Source organism: Suncus etruscus, chromosome 6 (assembly GCF_024139225.1).
Source record: "Suncus etruscus isolate mSunEtr1 chromosome 6, mSunEtr1.pri.cur, whole genome shotgun sequence".
Classification (NCBI taxonomy): Eukaryota; Metazoa; Chordata; class Mammalia; order Eulipotyphla; family Soricidae; genus Suncus; species Suncus etruscus.
The window spans coordinates 993,586-1,013,404 of record NC_064853.1 but is presented as its reverse complement, the minus strand read 5'-3'; the positions used below and the strand labels follow the sequence as shown (position 1 = coordinate 1,013,404).

The window sequence follows — 19,819 nt, the reverse complement described above, 5'->3', positions numbered from 1 at the left end:
TTGGGGGCAGAGGTGGGGCAGGAGCAGGACAGAGGGGCTGGACCTTGTGGGGGGTCACGGGAAAGGGGTGGGAATAGGGGTACACATGTGGGAGGAGCCAGGGGAGGGGGGCCACGTATGGGAGGAGCCACAGAAAGGATTGGGGTGCTCATGGGCGGGGCCATGGAAAGGGGTGGGAGTCGAGTGGGGCCACGGCGAGTGGGCCCGGGTGGGTGGAAGGGTGGGGCGTGGACTCACCGAAGTCCATGAAGCGGACATGCTCTTGTGGGGGCCGCCTCAGCCCCAGGCGCCTGGACGTTTGAATCTGCCGCAGCAGGGCCCGGGTCACGTCCACGGCCCGCACCGTGGAGGCTGGTGGGAGGACGGACACTGAGCACGAGCCCCTCGGAGCCCCACCCACGCGGGAGGCAGCAGGACCGGTGCTCACTGGGGTCGAAGTGCACGTCCACCATGGCCCTGACAGAGCGGCCAGGCCCCAGGTCCCTCAGGCGGACACTCCGGAAGTCCTTCTTGACTTCTGAGTTCCGGAAAAGGTCCTCGAGCTGGGTCGGGAGGGGAGAGGCGGAGGGTTTGGACGCTGCCCAGGCCCTCCCTCTCCCGGACCAGCGCTCCCAGGGGCCCCACTCACAGCACTCTCGATGCTCCTGGCCGTCTCCCCAAACAGCTCTGACTTGGGGTCGGCCATCTCGGGCGTGTAGAACAGGTCCTGCCCCTCGACCCCCTCAAGCTCCAGCACCCCCTGGAACACCTTGGTGGCTGTGAGGGAGGGGACAGTGAGGTCCCGCCCGGTACTGGCTGGGCACGGCCCCAGCAGCAAGCCTGGCGGGCAGCGAGCGTGTTAGTCAGATGACCATGATGTTAGTGGGCCCCGGCAGTTACCAGGAGGACTCCTCGGGGTAGTAGCCAGGCTGGCTTGCAACAGGAGAGACGGGTTAGCCGCGGGTCCTGGGTGCCCACGAGCGTGGGGGCCGGGACCTCACGTGCCCGTGTGCAGGGCGGGAGCCCAGAAACAGGCACCCGTAGGTGCAGAGGGAGGTCTGAGTGCCCTGGGCCATGACGCAGACCTGCGGTGCCGGCGTCCCAGGCTCCTGGCGCCACCACGGCCGGCCCAGCCCCACTCACCAGGACAGTTCGAGCCCTCTGCATCCAGCGAGGGCGTCTTGCCGTCTGAGCAGCAGCCCAAAGGCGAATTGTAGCAGGACGCCCTCTCCACGGGCAGCCCCGGGGTCGCAGCACGGCCCGCCTCGGGGGGCTCGAGTCCTGCAAAAGGGGTGCCATAAGAGCCAGCCCCATGCCCTCTAGGCCTTGCCCCAGGTCCCAGTGTCTGTACTCTTTTTTGTTTGTTTGTTTTGGGGTCACATCCAGTGGTGCTCAGGGCTTATTCCTGGCTCTGTGCTCAGAAATCACTCCTGGCACGCTCTGGGGACCAAATGGAATGGCGGGAATGGAACCCGGGTCCATCCAGGGTCAGCCATGTGCAAGGCAAATGCCCTACTGCTGTGCTATCTCTTCAGCCCCTCGCACCCGTACTCACCCCCTGAGCCAGCCCCGCTGGCCTCCAGGTCCCCACTCAGCTCCTCATCACCACTCCCGTCGGCGCTGCCAGACTCGCCAAAGGCGGACGTGGCAAGGCTGGCTGCCGCTGGGGGCGCCGTAGGGGGCATGGTCAGCGCGGGCCTGGCTGTGGCCCTGGGGATGCTGGCTGTGGTCCACAGTTGTGCGGAAGGCCGAGGGGTAGGCGGGCTGGAGGGCATGCTGCTGGGAGCCACCGGGTGGGCACTCGTCGGGGGCTGCAGAGCCTGGCTCGGGAGGGACCCCGCAGTGATTGTAGACACTGATGTGGGGGAAGTGTCAGCAGTGACAGCCTCTGTGGGGAGAGGAGAGTGAGGCCGGGCCCCCAGTCTAGTCCAGGTCCACAGGCCACAGCCGGAGGGCCAGGGGCAGCTGACTCACCGTGGCACGGCCCCAGGTTCCGGATGGAGATGTCCAGGCCCTGACGGCAGGCGATGGTTCTCAGCTGACACTCGTTCCCGTAGGTGACTCCGTCTGACCCACAGACCTGAGCATGCGGTAAGGACACGAGGAAGTTGGTCAGTTTTGTTCTCTCCTTAAGGTTGTTAACGGTCTCCTCCCAACTCAAATTCCATCCTGGGTTGGCCACATGCAAGGCAAATGCCTTATGGCTGTGCTATCTCTCTGGCCCCCCAGAAGTGATTTTTGAGCACAGTCAGGAGTAACCCCTGACCGCTGCCAGGTGTGTCCCCCCCAAAAAATAGTTAACTGATGATAGAGATGGTATTGGGACAAAAAAGGCCAGAAACAATTGTATTATGAACAATTTGTTAATCCATAATGCTTAAATAAAGTAGTTTTTTTTTTTTTTTTTTAAGTAAGCTGTTCTGGAGCCTGAGAGATAGCACAGCTATAGGGCATTTGCCTAGCATTCCATATAATCCCCTGAGCCTGCCAGGAGCAATTTCTGAGCACAGAGCTAGGAGTTACTCCTGAGCGCTGCCGGGTGTGACCTAAAAACAAAAACAAAAAACCCAAAGGACTTGGGGACAGAGCTGTGGTGCAAGAAGGTGTAAGGTGTCTGCCTTGCACGCGCTAGCCTAGGAGGGACCTCAGTTCGATCCCCCAGCGTCCCATATGGTCCCCCAAGCCAGGAGGGATTTCTGAGCGCATAGCAGGAGTAACCTGAGTGTCACCGGGTGTGGCCAAAAAACAAAACAAGGGGCCGGAGAGGTGGCGCTAGAGGTAAGGTGTCTGCCTTGCAAGCCCTAGCCGAGGAAGGACCTCCGTGTGATCCCCTGGCGTCCCAAGCCAGGGGCAATTTCTGAGGGCTTAGCAGGAGTAACTCCTGAGCATCAAACGGGTGTGGCCCAAAAAACAAGAAACAAACAAACAAAAAAACCAAACCAAAACAAAACAAAACAAACAAACAGAAACAAAGGACATGGCAACGGAGCAGTGGTGCAAGTGGTAAGGCGCTTGCCTTGCACGTGCTAACCTAGGAATGGACCGCGGTTCGATCCCCCAGCATCCCATATGGTCCCCAAGTCAGGAGTGATTTCTGAGCGCATAGCCAGGAGTAACCCATGAGTGTCACCATCACTGGGTGTGGCCCCAAAACAAAACAAAACAAAAAAACAAACAAAAAACCCAAAGGATGTGGGGCCAGAGTAGTGGTGCAAGCAGTAGGGTGTTTGCCTCACACGCGCTAACCTAGGACAGACAACGTATCATTTGGTCCCCCAAGCCAGGAGTGACTTCTGAGAGAGCATAGCCAGGAGTAATCCATGAGCGGCACTGAGTGTGGCCCAAAAAGCCAAAAAAAAAAAAATAAATAAATAAAGGACGTGAGGAGGCCCTCCCTGCCCATCCTGTCCTCCCACACATCCCAGCTCTTACCTTGGTAGCATTGGCCCCAACACACGTGGGAGTCGGGCACACGCAGTGGGCAGACCCAGACTCCTCCACGCAGGATGCCCCAAACTCGCAGTGTATGGTGGCACATGTGGTGGGCACGGAGGCATCTGGAGACAGACAGGGACACTGCCAACTCAGAGGGCCCGGCCTACTGTTCAGCCCTGCCACAGTTCAGCCGGTTAGCGCAGGCCACTCACCTGACCCACAGCCAGCAGGACCCAGGGCGCGGCCGTCCGGACACTGCCCGCACTTGGGGCCAGCCACCCCGGGCTTACAGGAGCACAGGCCAGTCATCTGCTCACAGTCATCTCGCACTGCGCCCTGTGCGTCACAGCGACAGGCTGCGGGCAGAGCAAGGCCCAGGTCTGTGCGGGACCTCCCCGTAGCCCTACAGCCCGACTAGGACCCACCAAATGGGCGTCGCGTAGGACAGGCTCACGGGGCGGGGCACCTGACACTCACGGGTGCAGCCACTCCGGCTGTCGGTGACGATGCCGCGGAAGTTCCAGAAGCCAGGCTCACAGCGGTCACACTTGAGGCCCCCCACACCCGGGCGGCAGGAACACTGGCCTGTGGCTGGGTCACAGGTGCCGCTGTAGGAGCCGTGTGGGTTGCAGTGGCAGGAGCCTGCAGGAACAGAGTGGGACAGGGACACGTGGCCTGGTGGGGGTCACTTGGATAGGGTCACGTGGCCTCATCACGGAGGACACTAGGACAGGGTCACACGGCCTCATGGGGGCTGGTGCGAGGGGCACTCACCAGGGCAGCCGGCCTGGCCCACTCCCTGTGCAGCGGTGAGGTTGTCCGGGCAGCAGCCGTAAGGGCTCTGGGCGCAGTGTGGAGGGATGGCCTGTGGCAGTGGGGCCAGGGTAGGACCTGCAGGCCAGGACAGGAGTTCAGGTGCCGCCTCAGCCTGGCCCTTCTGCCTTGCCCTCCCTGCAATGAGCCCTCACAGCTGGGAACATACCTCTGGGGCCCAGGGCTGAAGTGGTGTACCGCAGAAACCACACTAGTGTGTTTGCGCTGACACACGCGCCCTCCAACATAGGCACACACACTCAACACACACGCTCACCTCCTGCCCTGACCGCCTGTTCACCCCCCCACACACACACACACTTGACACAGGACAACAGGGCCCTCCCTTCGTGTATCAAGGGTTGAACTGTGGTGCCCACGTGTCACAGCCTCTGTGTGTCTTCCCAGTCCCACATTTCACACTCCGTATTTGTGTGCAATGAGCTTCGAGAATGTGACCAGCTTGCTCACTAGAGAACCCCCAATGATGGGCAAAGGGGAGCCTGGCACACACGGGGTGTTTGGCTGTTGGTTTACAGCTCACAACTTGATAGATCATCCCTGGTTTGTCTGTTTCTGTTTGTTTACAACTTGGTTCTATACAAAACAGAGATTTTCCTACCCAGCCTGTCTCAAGCCAACCTGGGAGGGACTGGCTCAGGGTAGGCCTTCCCACCCCCCTCTCGGCTTGACGAGACAGATTGCTAACTTGGCCGCACATATTTCACTCTCAGCTTTGTTTGGATTATTTCCTGCTGTGACCTCTTGTTACAGACTGCTCTTTCCCTGGGTGGAACATTTGACCAGCACTGAGCAGGACACACACACACACACACACACACACACACACACACACACACACAACACAATCACACTGGTGTGCACACCCCAGCCCCCAGCCCTGTGGCCTTTCCACACACACACACCCCAAACAGACACGCGGCTGTGCGGACCCCTCTGTGGGCTGGGACTGGATATGCAGGAAGCATGAGGCTGCCGCATGCATGCAGGTCTGGACATGCATGGCCGCACCCTGGATCACATACATGGCCCCCATGACTCCTGGTGAAATTACATACACGGGGGTGGGGATGGGGAGTTAGTGCTGAGACTTGGGGGGCAAAGGCAGCAGAAAAAAGGTCTGAAATGGGCTGGGAAAGAGACTGGACATGCCCACCTTGGCAAGGCCCTGTTGCCACGACGGCCAGCTCGTTCTGAGACTCACACCGGACCTTCCTTAGCTCACACTCAGTGTCATAGGTGACGCCGTCGGACCCACAGACCTGGACGGCAGCATTTGGTGAAGGGGGGGCCTCACAGCCTGCCTCGTCCCGCCCAAATCGGGGTCACCAGGCCTACCGGACTCTTTGGGGTGCCCTGGCAGCTGAAATCACAGACGCAAGGCCCGTCCTCAGAGTCCTCGTCCCAGACGCCTCCACGCCGCTCACACAGCTCCTGCTCACACTGGCCGTCCTCCCCGGAGCCGGAGCCTCCTGAGCCGCATTCAGCTGCGCGTGTGTGTGGGTCAGGGTGTCACCAGGGCGCCTGGCTGGCGGCCACCCCCCACAGCCCACTGCTGCATCACCAGCCGTCACTTACCCTCCTCGCAAGGCCCTGCTCGGGCCTCCTCGATGTGCTTCTGCTGCTGGCATGCGGCCTCTCGGAGCTCACAAGCACTCTGGTACGTGACGCCGTCACTGCCACAGATGGGGCCGGGCGGGGGCCGTTCACACCGGGGACACACACACTGCCCGGCCGAGCACACGGCCCCGAAGGCACACACGGTGTCCCCGCAGGCCTCTGCAGGGGGAGAGGCGGTCAGGAGGCTGCTGGCGGACTCACGACGTCCCCGCCACGACACCCTGCCCTGCCCAGCCCCACTCACGGCAGTGTCCAGCTGCGGCCACCCGGAGGCTGATCTGCTGTGTGCAGGCGTGGACGTGCAACTCACACTCGTTGGCATATGTGCGCCCGTCCGACCCGCACACGGGCTGGTCTATGGCCACACACTCCGAGGGGCACACGCAGCGGCCTGTCTCCGTCTCACATAAGGCTCCGAAGTGACACTGGCCGCAGCGGTCTGGGAAGGAGGCGGCATCATGCAGGGACCTGGGTGCTCCCATACCCGCAAGGCCACTCACCCGCCCGCCCACCCACCACTGACCACAGGGCCCTCTGCGGGCCACGCTGATCTCCTGCCCCAGGGTGCAGGCCGTGCTCTCCAGTTCGCAGGTGCTGCCGTAGGTGATGCCATCGCTGCCACACACAGGGTCGTAGACGCCGGAACACTCCTGGGGGCAGGTACACGTGGCTTCCCCATTCTTCACAGCACAGGTGGCCCCGAACGGGCACTGCACCCCCTGGCAGGGGGACGGGGGCTGGCCTGGGGAGAAGGTGGACACTCAGTGGGCCAGTCACTACCCCGACCCTGCACAAAGCCCTGCCTGTCCCTTCCCCACAGCAATTTCTTCCCTGGGGATGGGGGGGGGTGAGTAGGGAGAGGAAGACGGCCAGAGGCACAGGATGCAGCAGAGAGAAGGACAGACAACAGACGTGGACAAGACACAGACCCGATGGCCCCGCCCCACGCGCGTGTGGAGGCTGCCCCGAGACACTGGCGTGGCACGTGGCAGGGCCAGGCCTCCCTCGGGCGCCCCTCTAGCCCCGGAACAGCCATGCACACACACGGGGCTCGCAGCCTGCCACACAGGGGCGTGCAGGGAGGGGGCGTCTGTCCACTTGCTCTGCAGAACACAGGCCAGGCAGCAGCGAGCCACACCCCCCCTGCCACTCGGGGGGCAGACCTCGGGCTGCGGCTCCTGGCAGCAGGCGCGGTACCTCATCCTGCCAGCGGCTCAGGCTGGAAGACACAAGAGGCGGAGCCAAGAGGAAAGGAAGGACAGACGGAGGGATAGACAGACAAGAGAGAGACCAGAGAGATGGACAGGCCTACTGACAGGGACAGTGGGGGGGCAGCACCGCCACAATCCAGACCACACAGGACACCCTCCTCTGGCCACGCAGAGCCCTGTGGACACCACGTGGATGAGACCCAGAGGGCTGGATGCCTCCGCACCAGGAGTTGGTGAAGGGTCAACTACCCCGCCCCCCAGAGCCAACACCCCACCAAGACCCGAGCCCCAGGACCCATGAGCCCAGGGGACATGGCGCAAGATGGAGATGGGAGTGATGAGGGCAGCAGGAAGGACCTTGGCGGGACCCGCCACAAACAGCACGGCCCACGGAGCTCACCACACGGGCCCTGGTGCTTGACAGGGATGGCTCTCTGCTGCCGGCACTCGGCCTGCTGGCGCCAGCACTCGCTGTCGTACGTGTGTCCGTCCTGGGCGCACACGGGCTTGTAGGCCCCATCACACGTCACTCGGTCGCAGGAGCAGCGGGGGCGGCCTCGGCGAGACAGGCACACGGCGTTGAACTTGCAAGCTTCCGGGCACTGGTCTGTTGCGGAAGTTGGGCCCAAAGGCCCGAGGTCAGAGCCTGGCCGGAACCAAGGGGCAGGGAGGGCCCTCTTCCCAGACTCGCCCACCTCTAGGCTGGCACTGGCCGGAGCGCACTTTCTGCAGCAGGAGCCCTTGGACGGCTCCGGTGCGGTCCATGATGCAGCCGTTGTCGTAGGTGACTCCGTCGTCCCCGCACACAGGTGCCTGCCGCGAGGGGCAGCTCTCGGGCCGCAGCAGCATCTCGGGCCGCCTGGAGCGCGGGTTCACGCGGCAGAAGCGGCTGGGGTCCTTGAGGACACCTTGGCAGGGGTCTGGAGGAGGCGAGAGGGTGGCATGAGGGCCGGCGCGCACCGAGGCCGGAGGCCAAGTCCCTCGGCCCGGACATGGCACGCGCACCGCATGGACCGTCGAATTTTTTGACGATGTTCTCCTGTCTCGAGCAGGCCCGGCGCAGCAGCTGGCACTCGCCGGGGTAGTCGGCGCCGTCGCTGCCACAGACGGTGTCCTCCGGGGCCCCGCGGCAGCTTGTGGGGCACAGGCACGTGGCTGTCTGTCCGTCCGCGGAGGGTGCACAGGTGCTGCCGAAGCTGCAGGTGACGTTGGCACAGGGATCCCGGGAGCCTGTGGTGGGACAAGGGGGGGTCAGCTGTCGTCTGTCCCCACGCTGGAAATCACAGAAGGGCCCCCTGCACCTGTCACCCAAGGGTCCATGGCTGGCTCCGCCCGCCTCCAAGTGACCACGGCCTCCACACATGGGCCACACCCGCCACCCAATGATCGTGCCCTCCCGTGACCACGGCCCCACCCCTCACCGCAGGGCCCCCGGCGCAGCAGCCGGATGCGCCTCTGCTGGCTGCACTGCGCTCGCAGCAGCTCGCACTCGTTGCTGTAGGTGGAGGCGTCGGAGCCGCACACGGGCGCCACCACGCCGGGGCAGGCGCTCCTCTTGCACACGCAGGACGCCCGGCCCGGGCTCTCGGCGCTGGGCTCGCACACGGCCCCGAAGCCGCACAGCATTCCTCGGCAGGCTGCGAGCGGGGAGGCCGGGGACAGGAGGGGAGGCCAGGCTGCCGTGAGGGGGAGGCCCGCACCCCCGAGCTAGGCACTAACCTCGCCTGACCTGGCACGGGACACCCTCCCGCTCCGGCCCCGCTCCCGGGAAAGCTGCCCGCGCCACTCCCGCCTCCACCAGCCGGCAAGGCCCCAGCTGCAGCCCCGGGTGTCTGTTCTTCCGCGCTGCCCCTCGGCCTCTGCGGCCGCTCCCACTGTGGGCCCGTCCCCGGGGATCCCACCCTTCCACCGCCCAGGGCACCCTCCCAGGCCCGGTGCTCGGGCGCCCACTCACCGTCCGAAGGGCTCAGAGGTGCCGGTGTGAAGTGACTGCCAGGCTTGTCTGGAAGGAAGCAGGTGAAGCAGACGTCAGGTCAGGCCCGGCTCGGCCCGGGGTCTGGGGCCCGCAGCGCAGGGCGGGCGGAGCAAGCGGCTGACACCTGCCAGGTGGGCCGGCCTGGGCAGGGCCGACGCCTCCCAGGGCCCTGGTGGGTCAGCGCCCGTCAGGGCAAGAAGCACCAAGACCCGGAGCCCAGAGCCGGGCGGGCAGCGGGCTCGGCGGCGCGGCCCAGTCCCACCCGCGCGCCCTGGGGCCGGCCAGGCCCCCGCCGCACGTACAGCTGCTGAGGACGAGCACCAGGGCCAGGCCGAGCGTGGAGGCGGCCAGCAGGATCCGGCAGACGTTGCAGGGCACCGTGAAGTAGCGCACCGGCCCCGACGCCCCGCGCCCCGGCCGCCGCGGGTCCCGGCCCAGGGCCAGGGGACGCATGGCCCCGGCTCCGCGGCCGCTCGCCGAGTCCTACGGGGCGCCCTTGGGCCTCTTCGGGGCGGCGGCCCCCATGGGCAGCGCGGCTCGCGGGCTCAGCCCCGGACCCCGCCGCGGAGCCCTGGGCGGCCCTGGGGGCGCATCCGGCGGGCGGGAGCCCGGCGGCCACGGCGGCCACGGCGGGGTCGGGTCTGGGTCTGGGTCCGGGTCCGGGTCCGGGTCCGGGTCCGGGTCCGGGTCCGGGTCCGGGTCTGGGTCCGGGTCCGGGTCCGGGTCTGGGTCCGGGTCCGGGTCCGGGTCCGGGTCCGGGTCCGGGTCCGCGCCTGGGTCTGGCCGGCCGCCCGCGGCAGCAGCGGCTCCGGGAGCGGGAGCGGAGGAGCGAGCGAGCGAGCGGGCGAGCGCAGGGCCCGGGGCCGCGGCGGGGCGAGGGGCGAGGGGCGAAGGCGAGGGCGAGGCGAGGGCGGGGAGCCGAGACAAAGAAGCCGCCGCCGCCCGGGACCCCGGCGCCGGCCCGCGGGGAGTCAGCGGCGGCTCCGGCTTGGGGAGGGCTCCGGCGGGCGGCGGCACAAAGGGCGCGGGGCAGCGGCGGGGCCGGGGCGGAGGCGGCGAAGGGGGCGCAGGCCCGGCGGAGGGGAGAGGGCCGAGGGCGCGGGGTGCGGGCAAGGGGCGCGGGGCCCGCTCGGGAGCCAAGCGGGCGCAGGCCTGAGGTCGGGGCGAGGCGGCAGCCGAGGAGAGACAGGGGCGCGCGGGCAGGTGCCGGGGCGGAGCCGGGGCGGGACCCCGAGATCCCGGATCCCCCGAGCTGCTGCGCTGCGCTGCGCGTGTCGCCGGGGCCGCCCCCGCCGCGCCCGCGCCACGCCCAGGTGGGGACCGGGCTGGGCACGAGCCGAGGCGGCCCCTCGGCCCTCCTTTGGCCTCCCGAGGCTCGAGGAAGGAGGAAGGGTCTCACCAGCCCGGCGCGGCAGGACCCGAGACACTCGCAGGGCGGGGCAAGTCCTCCGAGACCACCGTCCCGCCACCCGGCCCGGGGTCCTTCCCAGCCCAGCCGACTTCTGCGGCAGTCCAGAAACGGGAAAAGCGAGGATTCTTTCCCCCCCTTGGGGCACCCAGTCACCGCCTGCAGGAAGGTGTCCTGGTCACCCGGTCACCGCCACAGCTCCCTCGCACCCACCAATCACACTCGCCCCACCAGTCACACTCACCCTCTCACACCCGTCCCTCGCTCACAATCACACACGCCCCCACATGCACTGGCACTATCACACTCCCGACACTTAGGTCCCCCTTGACAGGCTTAGGCACACTCACCCACGGGCCTTTTCATGTGCTTGCACACACACACACACACACACACACACACACACACACACACACACACGTCGCAGCCAGCTCCTGGCTGTGTCGGCAGTGCTGGCTGTCAGAGACCCATTCAGTCACAGCCACCAGTGTCACTCTCGGGAAAGACGCGAGAAGCACCGGAGGTGGAGTCCCAGGGCTGGGGGGCTCCTGCCTGACCTTCTCCGCCTCAGCACCCCAGGCTGCCCGTGGGCCACCCCCCCACCAGCTGCCTCATCCACGCCTGGACCACGCTGGACCCCTGAACTCTCACCCTCTGCTCGTGGCCCAGTTCTGCTGAGTCTGGCTCGTGAGCACAGAGCAGAGGCCACAGACGAGCTCCCCCACCGCAGGGTCTGCAAAGCCTCCTGCAAACACTTTTCTAGGGAAACTGCCGGAAGTCAACACTGGATGCCAGTCTGGGACGGTGGGCCCAGAACAGCAAGCCAGGGGACTCCTCAGGCCTGTAAGCTTCACCTCACCTCGACCCGCTGCCTGGTCAGGGAGCGCGGGGCATGATATGAGTCACATCTCCACAGGGTGAGCCCTAATGTCCCCAAGACTTTCACTGCAGCCTCAGGACTGTGGGCTGCACGCTGCACCCCCCAGACAAAGCTGCATCAGACACCAGAGCTGCTCCCTGAGCCCACCTGGCCCCTCTGCAGCCACAGGAGCAGGGTGGAAAGGGGGAGCCCCAGAGCTGCCTAGGAAAGGGCCCCCCTCTCCTATTTCCACTGGGGCTGCCAGCCTGCAGGGTGAAAGGGGAACCGGAGCAGCTGGCCCAGCAGCCCTGCCCCAGACTGTGAGCCCCCCAGAGGAACTGGGCTCCTCGGTCGGAGGAACAAAGGGCCATTGAAGCCCCAGCCCCAGCCCGGGCGCTGGAGCTCAGGCTCCCGGAGCTATTTTGGGATCCGCAGACTCCAGATCATTCAGCCCTGACCAGCCCACTCAGTCTGCAGCCTGGGGCCTGCAGAGACCCGAGCCAGGACTCGCTGCTCTCTGGACACACACCGGACAGACGCACACCCACCGCCAGCCCTCCAGCTCCCCACCTTCCGTGCACATACGTTTGTGGACACGCAACAGCGTCCAGTTCTGGATGCACCCGCCCGCCTCCTTCCATCTCATCCCAGAACACACACGCACACACCACGCGCACACACATGTTCATGCAGGACTGGGCGCCTCCTCCGGGAATGAGCCTGGCCGGAGAAGCAAGGCGGGGAAGGGGTCTGGAGCAAGAGACTGGAACCTGGGTTTTCTCACACGCGGGACCCCTACCCTTTCATTCGAGTTCCCTGAGAAGCCCGTAGCAGCCCCGCACTGCACACGCACTGAGCACATCCATCTCTGGTGGACGCAACGCCCCACCACGGACCTCAGTCTGGCCTCGTCTGCTGTCCTGGTCTGCCAGCCTGCCTAGAGGGAGGCTGTGCTGGCAGCTCCCTGCCCCCTCCCTGGTCCTGGGCCTCTCTGGCCTCCCTGTGTCCCCTCCCCCTGCCCCGGCAGACAATGGGCATTTCACAGTGGGGTGTTCTGCTGGGTGTCCGCCAGCCACTAGGACAGAGGCTGTCCGAGCCCAAACCGCAGCCCCAGGTGAGAGGCTGGGAGGTGCCTAGGTGTGACTCTGCGGCTGTGTGCCCACCCGCCTGGCCTCCTCTGGGGCTGTGTGTCGCCAGTCCTCAGCCAATTAAACCTGAAAGTTGGAGGAAGAGCTCTGCAGGCCTGGCTCATAGGTCAGCAAACACAGCTGCTGGCCTGTCCCTGCAGCAGCTCCTGTGACTCAACCGAGCTGAGCTCAGTCGGGGCTCCTCCCCCTGACAGCCAGCCCGTCCTGAGTCAGGTGAATGCTTTCTCGCAGGAAGGCCAGTGACATCGCAGACACCTCAGTGACCAGAGGCCATTCGGTCACAGGAGGGAGAATGTCTCTGTTCAGAGGCCCGGGGCACCCAGGGGAGGAAGCCCAGCCCAGAGCCTGGCCTAGAAGTCGGGCCGCAGCCAGTGAGCAGAGGGGTTGGAGGTGGGTAGGGCAGGCCTTAGGTCGTCTCTTCCCTCAGTCTCTGCCCTCTCCGCTTCCAGGAGGAAAGAGAAAGCTGCGGAGGAGGGGGTGGCCGGGCGTGGGCTGTGCTGATGAGTCAGGGCCCCCCCACCCCCGGGTTGCTGGGAGCTGTGCACGTGGCCACAGGAGGCGACGGGCATCACGGCTCCGGCCAGGGCTGACCTGAGTGAGGGTGGGGCTCCCTGGGCAGGACAGGTGGTGATGGGCACTCCCTGGGAGGACAGGCAGAAACAGGATGGACAGAGGTCACGGAGGCGCCCAGGGCCCAGAGGGGACAGGCTCCACCCACTCTTCCCCCATCCTCATTCCCGCATCCACAGAATCAGACCCCCCCCCATGTGGCCGGTTCTCCAGATCACTGATCCCTCCCCTCCCACAACTCAACCCTACCTTCATGCACACCTGAGGCTTTGCTGCTGGGTACTGAAGGGCACATGCAGAAAGGACAGGGTTATTGGGGAGCAGTGGACCTCAGGCCCTGATCTGGCAAAGGAAGTAAGTGGCTGCCTGCACTCCACCTGTACATCAGGCCAGGCCTCAGCCTGGCCCAGATGCCTGTGCTTACATCTTCCCAGCTGTGCACCAAGCCTGTGTGTCTGTTCCCAGATGTTCACTGAGTCTGTCTGTCCCAGATGTGCACTGAGCCTGTGTCTGTCCCAGATGTGCACAGAGACAGTGTCTGTCCCACTTGTGCACTGAGCCTGCCTGAGTCCCAGTTGTGCTTGTGCCTCACAGCTGCAGACAGCAAGGCAGGTGTGTCCTCTAGGCTTCTCCTGGCCTGGTGTGGGACTCGGGTGCTCAGAGTAGAAGAGTGGGGACGTCTGGCCAGCTGGGACAAGGACACACCCATGTCTGCTGCCGCGTGTGCCCTGCCATCCAGATGGGGCCCTTATCGGTCCCGGGCCTGGCAGGCACTTCTGGGCCGTGAGCCCAGTGGCCAGAGAGCTCTCCTGCCCTCACCATTCCATCTAGCAGACTCGAAGCTGGGCCCTGAGAAACCACCAAGCTGCAGGAGCAGGCCCCCTGCCCTTCGTCAGGCTCTAGCTGCCCCCCTTCGACCCTGCGAGGAAAAAACGAGGTGGCCGGAAGCAGAGGCCACCCGCTAGGCTCTGGCCAGGAGTTCGGCACACAGCTCTCTTGCACACGCACAAGCATATGCACACGCGCAGGCCACACAGCTGGACACAGCTGGACGCAATTGTCTGCCTGGGCTCAGCGCTCCCCTCTCCCACGCCTCTGCTCCTCGGGAGGAGGAGGGAGTGGAGGGTCCTCCTCCCCTTCCCAGGTCCAGCTGTGAGCAAAGCTGGCAGGGGGACTTCCTCAGAGGAAGTTCTCAGGGTCTGCTGGGGGCACAGGCCCACCTCACCCCTCCCTGAATCGGATCACAGCCTCAGTCTGGACCGCAAACAGGCCCTCCTGAGACAGCGGGAAGCCATGAGCAATCAGGGCCGAACTGCCTGCCGACTGTGTCCCTGTGGGGAAGCCTCCTATCCAGCTGCCGGGTCCGAAAAGGGTACCTAACGCACAAACTGTACGGGGAGTCGTGGGTCGGACAGCAGGGCAGGACCAGCTGGCTCCCAGCTCCAAGCCTTGAGGCAGGTGGAGGGCCCCCACCAGGGCTGGGCAGGAAACTGCCTGGAAATCGCAGTTCCTATAGCTGTTCCTCTCTCCTGCCGTCCTGGGCTCGGATTCGCCATGAGCTCTTCGGAGGAAGGCAGCTCACCAAGCAGAGGAGACTGCACCTCCTGGCCTGCAGCCTCTCAGGGACCCTCAGCCCCACTCTGCAGTCTCTGTGCCCTGGTAAGGACTGCTGGGTGACGGACAGGAAGCCCCAGCTTAGAGGCCAGCTCTTCTGGGCTGCACGTAAGGGAGAGGAGGGAGTGGGCAAGCCGGCTTCAGACAAGTGTGCTTATGGATTTGCAGGAGAGAATGGATGGGTGGAGTGCAGGGATGGGTGGGCTCTGGAAAAACCCAAGAGTTGTTTCCACCCATTCGGCTCTGTCTGCGGGGGGTGTGGGGGGAGAGGCCGCCCAGGGTGAGGGGACCAGCCCTGACTGAGCACAAGCATAAGTCCCTTCAGGGACATTGGAGGTGCGAGGTCACTTCCAGGCAGGGACCCCAGGACAGCAGGAGCTTCGGGAGGGGAGAAATGCAGGGAGGAGGAGGAGGAGGAGGAGAAGGAGGAGGAGGAGGAAGAGGAGGAAGGACTAGCAGCCTGCCTCCGGGGTGAGGATCCACCCAGAAGGGAGCTGGCCTGGCGGGACCCCCAGGGGATGCCGGAGTGGGTGCCACATGGCCTGGGTGCTGCAGCAACCAACCTAGCCTGCAGTGCAGAGAGAATGGTCTTTTGCTGGGCACCGACAACCTCACCAGCCCCATCTCGGCCAGGGACCAGGCTGACCTGGCAGGGAGGACGGAAGGACGGGACGCTGCCTGGCTGGAATGGGCTAGCCAGGCCAGGGAGCGTGGCCACCCTAGACCCCCCCGGATTTGGGACTGGGCAGGGCCGGGCTGGGGCAGTGCCAGACTCACTCCGACCCTGTCCCTGCGCCAAGCTGGCGAGGACAGACAACACTTCCTTTCTCCATTCCTGGCTCCTGGCGGGGAGGGAAGGGCCCTCGATGCCCCGCTGGCCTGCAGCCAGGCCTGTGGCCCTCCTGGGGGCTTCAGGGGAGGCCCCAGAGTCTTCTCGAGGTGGGGGAAGGGGTGGGGGAGGGGAGGAGAGGCTCAGCAGTGGGGTGTGCTGGGGAGGGCCCTTCCCAGCTTTTCCCATACAAAGCCAGGGTGGGGGTCTCCTTCCGGGTGCCCTCGCAGCAGCACCTCTCCTGGCCCAGAGGTGGCGCAGAGGGAGGGACACATACCTGTCTCAGCTATGTCAGGAATGTAGCTCCCCAGGCCAGGACCCAGGAGGGGCCTTCCTGGGGGCTGAGGACAGGGGAGCAGCAGGGGCAGAGCCTGCAGCCCTGTGGGAGAAACTGAGGACAAAGGGGGGGTGGGACCCTCTGGGGCAGAGGTGCCAGAGATAACACCCAGTGAAGGGATCTGAGAAAATCTCTCTGGGCCAGGTGCAGGGGCTAAGGACAGGCTGAATGAAGCCTGGTACCGGGCATGGGAGGGACCCGGAGGACAAACTGCTGCAGGGAGGAGCAGAGTGGGGTCAGGTTCAGCAGGGAGGTGGAAGTTACATCCCGCATGGAACGGCCCTGCCCCCAGCCAGGCCCAGTTTCAGGGAGACTCAGGCCCAGACAGTGTCTAGGGTTCAAGCACCGCCCCCCTATAGCTGGAAGAGAAGCTTCTCCCTGGGCCCAGCCTCTCCCTGCGGCTGTCTGTCTGTCTGTCTGTCTGTCTCTACCCCACTCTTTTATCTTTTCCCCCCCAAGCTCAAGTCCCAGACATGCTGATGCTGCCAGCCACTCAGGGTGGAAGGTTCGTCCTCATGAGACCCCTCTGGCCGCCCCCATCCTCCTGAGACAGCCCGTGGACACCACACTCGGGAAGGGCCATGGACGCTCGGCCACAACCACCCTGCATCCACCTTCACACCACAGGCTCTGTGGGCCCCCAGCCCTCTGCTCAACGGCTCTCGCCCCAGACCGCCCCACAGTTTGCTCCATCTGTTGGGAGCACCTCAGGCTGGGAGCACCTCCGAAAAGCCAGAGTCTCCGTGGGAGGGGCTGGATGGACCCCAGGACATAATGCCACAGGCTCCATGGTTCAGACCACCCCCATCAGCCCAGTAAAGAGTAGTTTGCCACCAGGGACTCCCACAGAGTCCCAGCAGCACCCCAGCACAGCACGAGGGACGAGGCCCTGCTCTGCTGACCAAAGGGCCGACCAGACGGCAGGAAGTCTCGGACCCTCCCCACTCACTGAGCCGGAAGAGTCCCGCACTTCAAACATCCCTTCCCAGAAACTGTGGGGGACAGACAGGATGTGGAGTGACGACAATTCCCACAGCTCAGAGACACCCCCTGCTAGGGACCTCAGCCCACGCTGGAGTTGTCCTGGGAGGGCACCTGGGATCACACAGACCAGGCCGGGAGGAACGAACACAGAGGGGCATGTTCTGACCTGGGAACGTGAGTGTGCGACAGCTGGACCCTCGACAGATGTCGGGTCGGGACCCTGTGGAACAGCTGGTCCCCTACAAGAGGCCCCTCCAGGCTGGGCAGAAGCTCAAAGGTGGATCCAAGCAGGTGCCACACCCTGATGTGGCCCCTCCTGGCCCCCAGTTTCCAGGGGTGCACCCAGGGGAGTCAGAAGGCTGCTGCCACGACCTGCTGGCAGGTCTCAGGTCGGAGAGAGAGTGTGGGCATGTGGTGGCCCTGCCAACATCTCGGAGCGGACCAGACCGGACCGAACCCGGGGCTCCAGTGACCTCCCGGACTGTGCCCGGTGCCCCAGATGCTGCGGCACAGACGCCACCCACCTTCCACGCAGTGCTCGACCTCCTCCAGGTTGCGCAGGGTGATTCGCATGAGGCTGGAGTTCAGCATCAGCTCGTTCTTGCGGGCTGGCCACAGGGACGGGGGCGCGGGATTCACGAAGAAGATGCGGGTGTCCCCGGTGGACACCTGGTTGTCGCAGATGAGGGGGTCCCCGAAGCCGCCGATCACCACCTTGTTGCCGCCGTCCACCAGGCTCTCCGGAGACACCACTTCGCGGCCCTTCAAGTACCGCCAGACGCGGACCTGGGGATGGACAGACACGCACGGGCATCAGCAAAGCTGGGGGGTGGGTGGGTTTCCTCCTGTCACTGGCAGGCAGACACAGGGGTGCGTGCGATCTCCCAGGAGGCTGTGGCGGTGTCCCTGCCCCCATGAGGACACACGCAGGGCGGCTCACCCCTCCCCCTGCCCAACTGCCCACCCGCAGCCCAGTTCCTGGAAGGCCTCTCAGCTCAGGCTACGGGAAGGGGACCCCCATGGCTTGGGGTGCTATGCTAAGGGTTCTGCCCCCGCCCCCCCAATTTGCCTCCGACTCAGGACTCTGGGCCCGGTGGGCCCTGGGCAGAGCCAGGAGCAGACCAGCTGCGTTTCAGGGCGGCTCAGCCGTGGGTGGGCTAAGGCACCCTCCGGGAGCGAAAGCCCCACTGTTCGAGCCAGGCTCCTGGGCGTGTGGGCAGGGCGGCCTCGCCGCAAAATCAAGTCCGGGCAGCGCAGGGCAGGCGCCCCACCCGCCCAATACACTCGCTGGCAGCCCGCGGGCACCTGCTCTGACACACCGGGCCGGGACGCCCACAGCCGGGCCCTGGGAGCCGGGCCCCAACGGGCACCCGCAGGGCACCATCCCCGCTCCTCTGGGACCCACCTCGGCTGGGAGGGAGAGACGGAGGGTGAGGGCCCCGCAGGGTGGCACCTGCCCAGCTCTGCGGGAGTGAGCCAGGGCTGCACGCTGCAGGGTGCCCTGCGCCGGCCCTCCAAGGGGCCGCCCTCGGGCCCCGCCGGTCCGCACAGGGGCACAGGGGCCGGAGGGGCAGCGCGGGCCGGGGGAGGGCCGCGGCTCTCCCGCACCCCAGCGCAGCCACACCCAGGAGCAGCAGGGGAGGAAGTCGGGAAAATCCTGCAGGGACTTGGCAGGCTGCCCCGCTGGGGAGGGGCGGAGGGGCAGGGGCCGGTGGGCCATCGGCAGCGGGCCGCAGTGGGCCGGCCAGGAGGCGGCTGCCGCGCTGCCGTCCCTCCCGGGACCGGGGAGGGGGCGGCCGGGCTGGCTCCTGGGGCCCCCGGCCCTGCCCCGAGCCGGGTCCGTCCCAGACACATGGAGGGGGAGCCCAGCGAGGCCGGGCGAAGAGGGGCACCTGCGGCGGGCGTCCCGCACCCGCCCCACCCGGGGGGAGCCCGGGCGCCCCTTCCCGGCCAGGGACGGGGCGAGTCGCGCGGGAGCCCGCGGCCCCGGGTGGCGGGCGGGCGGAGGGTCGGAGGGCGCGGGCCGCGGGAGGGGACCTCCGCCCGGACTTGGGGGACCCCGGCCCCTCCGCGCGCACTCGCAGCCCCGGCGGGCCCGGCCCGGCGGTCGCCTAGGCGGCGTGCGGCTCGTCCCCACGGCGGGCGCACCTTGCACGAGTACGTGTGCTGCACGGGGTCCACGTTGAGGATCTCCTCCACCGTGCCGGTGAGCACCACGTTCGCCTCCTCCTCGCGCCGCTCCAGCGCGCGCTCGGGGCAGGGCGTCCCGCCGGCCGCGGGCAGCAGCAGGAGCAGCGGCAGGAGCAGCGGCAGCGGCGGGGCCGGGCGGGCCATGGCGCGGGCGGGCCGAGCGTCGCGGGACGGCGGAGGCGGCGGAGCGGAGCGGAGCGGAGCGGAGCGGAGCGGAGGTGCAGGAGCGCGCAGGCCGGGCCGCGCCGGGGACGGGACTGGCCGGGCCGGGCCAGGGCTCCGGGAGGCGGTGGGGCCGGTGGGCGGGGAGAGGGGCGTGGCGAAGAGGGCGTGGCTTGCCCACGAGGGGCGTGTCCCGCCGGCGACCAGCCACGCCCACAGACGGGATTGGCCGCGGCTCCCGGAAGCGGCGGGATGTGGGCGGGGAAAGAGGCGTAGCCTCCCCGGGGAGGCACACCGAGGCGTGGCCTAGGCAAGAGGGCGTGTTTTTCTAACGAAGGGGCGTGCTTGTTCATGCCAGGCCACGCCCCTCCAGCCCTCCTCTAGACCCGCGACCCGCGCCGGCCCCGAACAAAGCGCCGGGACTGCGGCGCGAGGCGGGGAGTCGGGGCGCGCTGCTGCGGGCGGCGGAGACGGAGGCGGAGGCAGAGGCAGAGGCAGGGCGGGCTGGGGCGGTGGGATCCCTCCCCTCCCCTCCCCCCCGGAAGCGTGGCGGACCGGCCGGGACGTGACGCGACTCCCGAGGGGCTCGGCTCGGCTCGGCTCGGCTCGGCTCGGCCCGGCCGCCCGCCGGGACCCCGAGCGCGGCCCTGCAGTGCGGGCCGGC

The 19,819-nt window shown here is 66.4% G+C and overlaps 1 protein-coding gene across 1 annotated transcript in view; it reads right to left on the bottom strand.

Moving 5' to 3' along the window:
• AGRN (agrin) overlaps positions 1-19,246 on the bottom strand; it is a 162,439-nt gene extending 143,193 nt beyond the window's left edge. The window contains exons 1-22 of the mRNA XM_049774505.1: positions 18,952-19,246; positions 17,328-17,589; positions 9,034-9,081; positions 8,501-8,716; positions 8,085-8,309; positions 7,775-7,999; positions 7,480-7,686; positions 6,392-6,610; positions 6,113-6,307; positions 5,827-6,027; positions 5,587-5,735; positions 5,405-5,510; positions 4,189-4,305; positions 3,892-4,056; positions 3,627-3,770; positions 3,412-3,536; positions 1,954-2,059; positions 1,535-1,867; positions 1,123-1,260; positions 629-756; positions 428-542; positions 238-351 (exon numbers count right to left, since the gene is read on the bottom strand). Of these exons, the coding sequence (XP_049630462.1) occupies positions 238-351; positions 428-542; positions 629-756; positions 1,123-1,260; positions 1,535-1,867; positions 1,954-2,059; positions 3,412-3,536; positions 3,627-3,770; positions 3,892-4,056; positions 4,189-4,305; positions 5,405-5,510; positions 5,587-5,735; positions 5,827-6,027; positions 6,113-6,307; positions 6,392-6,610; positions 7,480-7,686; positions 7,775-7,999; positions 8,085-8,309; positions 8,501-8,716; positions 9,034-9,081; positions 17,328-17,589; positions 18,952-19,137 (3,724 nt within the window). The 5' untranslated portion in view covers positions 19,138-19,246. The remainder of the gene's footprint in view (positions 1-237; positions 352-427; positions 543-628; positions 757-1,122; positions 1,261-1,534; positions 1,868-1,953; positions 2,060-3,411; positions 3,537-3,626; positions 3,771-3,891; positions 4,057-4,188; positions 4,306-5,404; positions 5,511-5,586; positions 5,736-5,826; positions 6,028-6,112; positions 6,308-6,391; positions 6,611-7,479; positions 7,687-7,774; positions 8,000-8,084; positions 8,310-8,500; positions 8,717-9,033; positions 9,082-17,327; positions 17,590-18,951) is intronic.
• Positions 19,247-19,819: the final 573 nt, after the last annotated feature.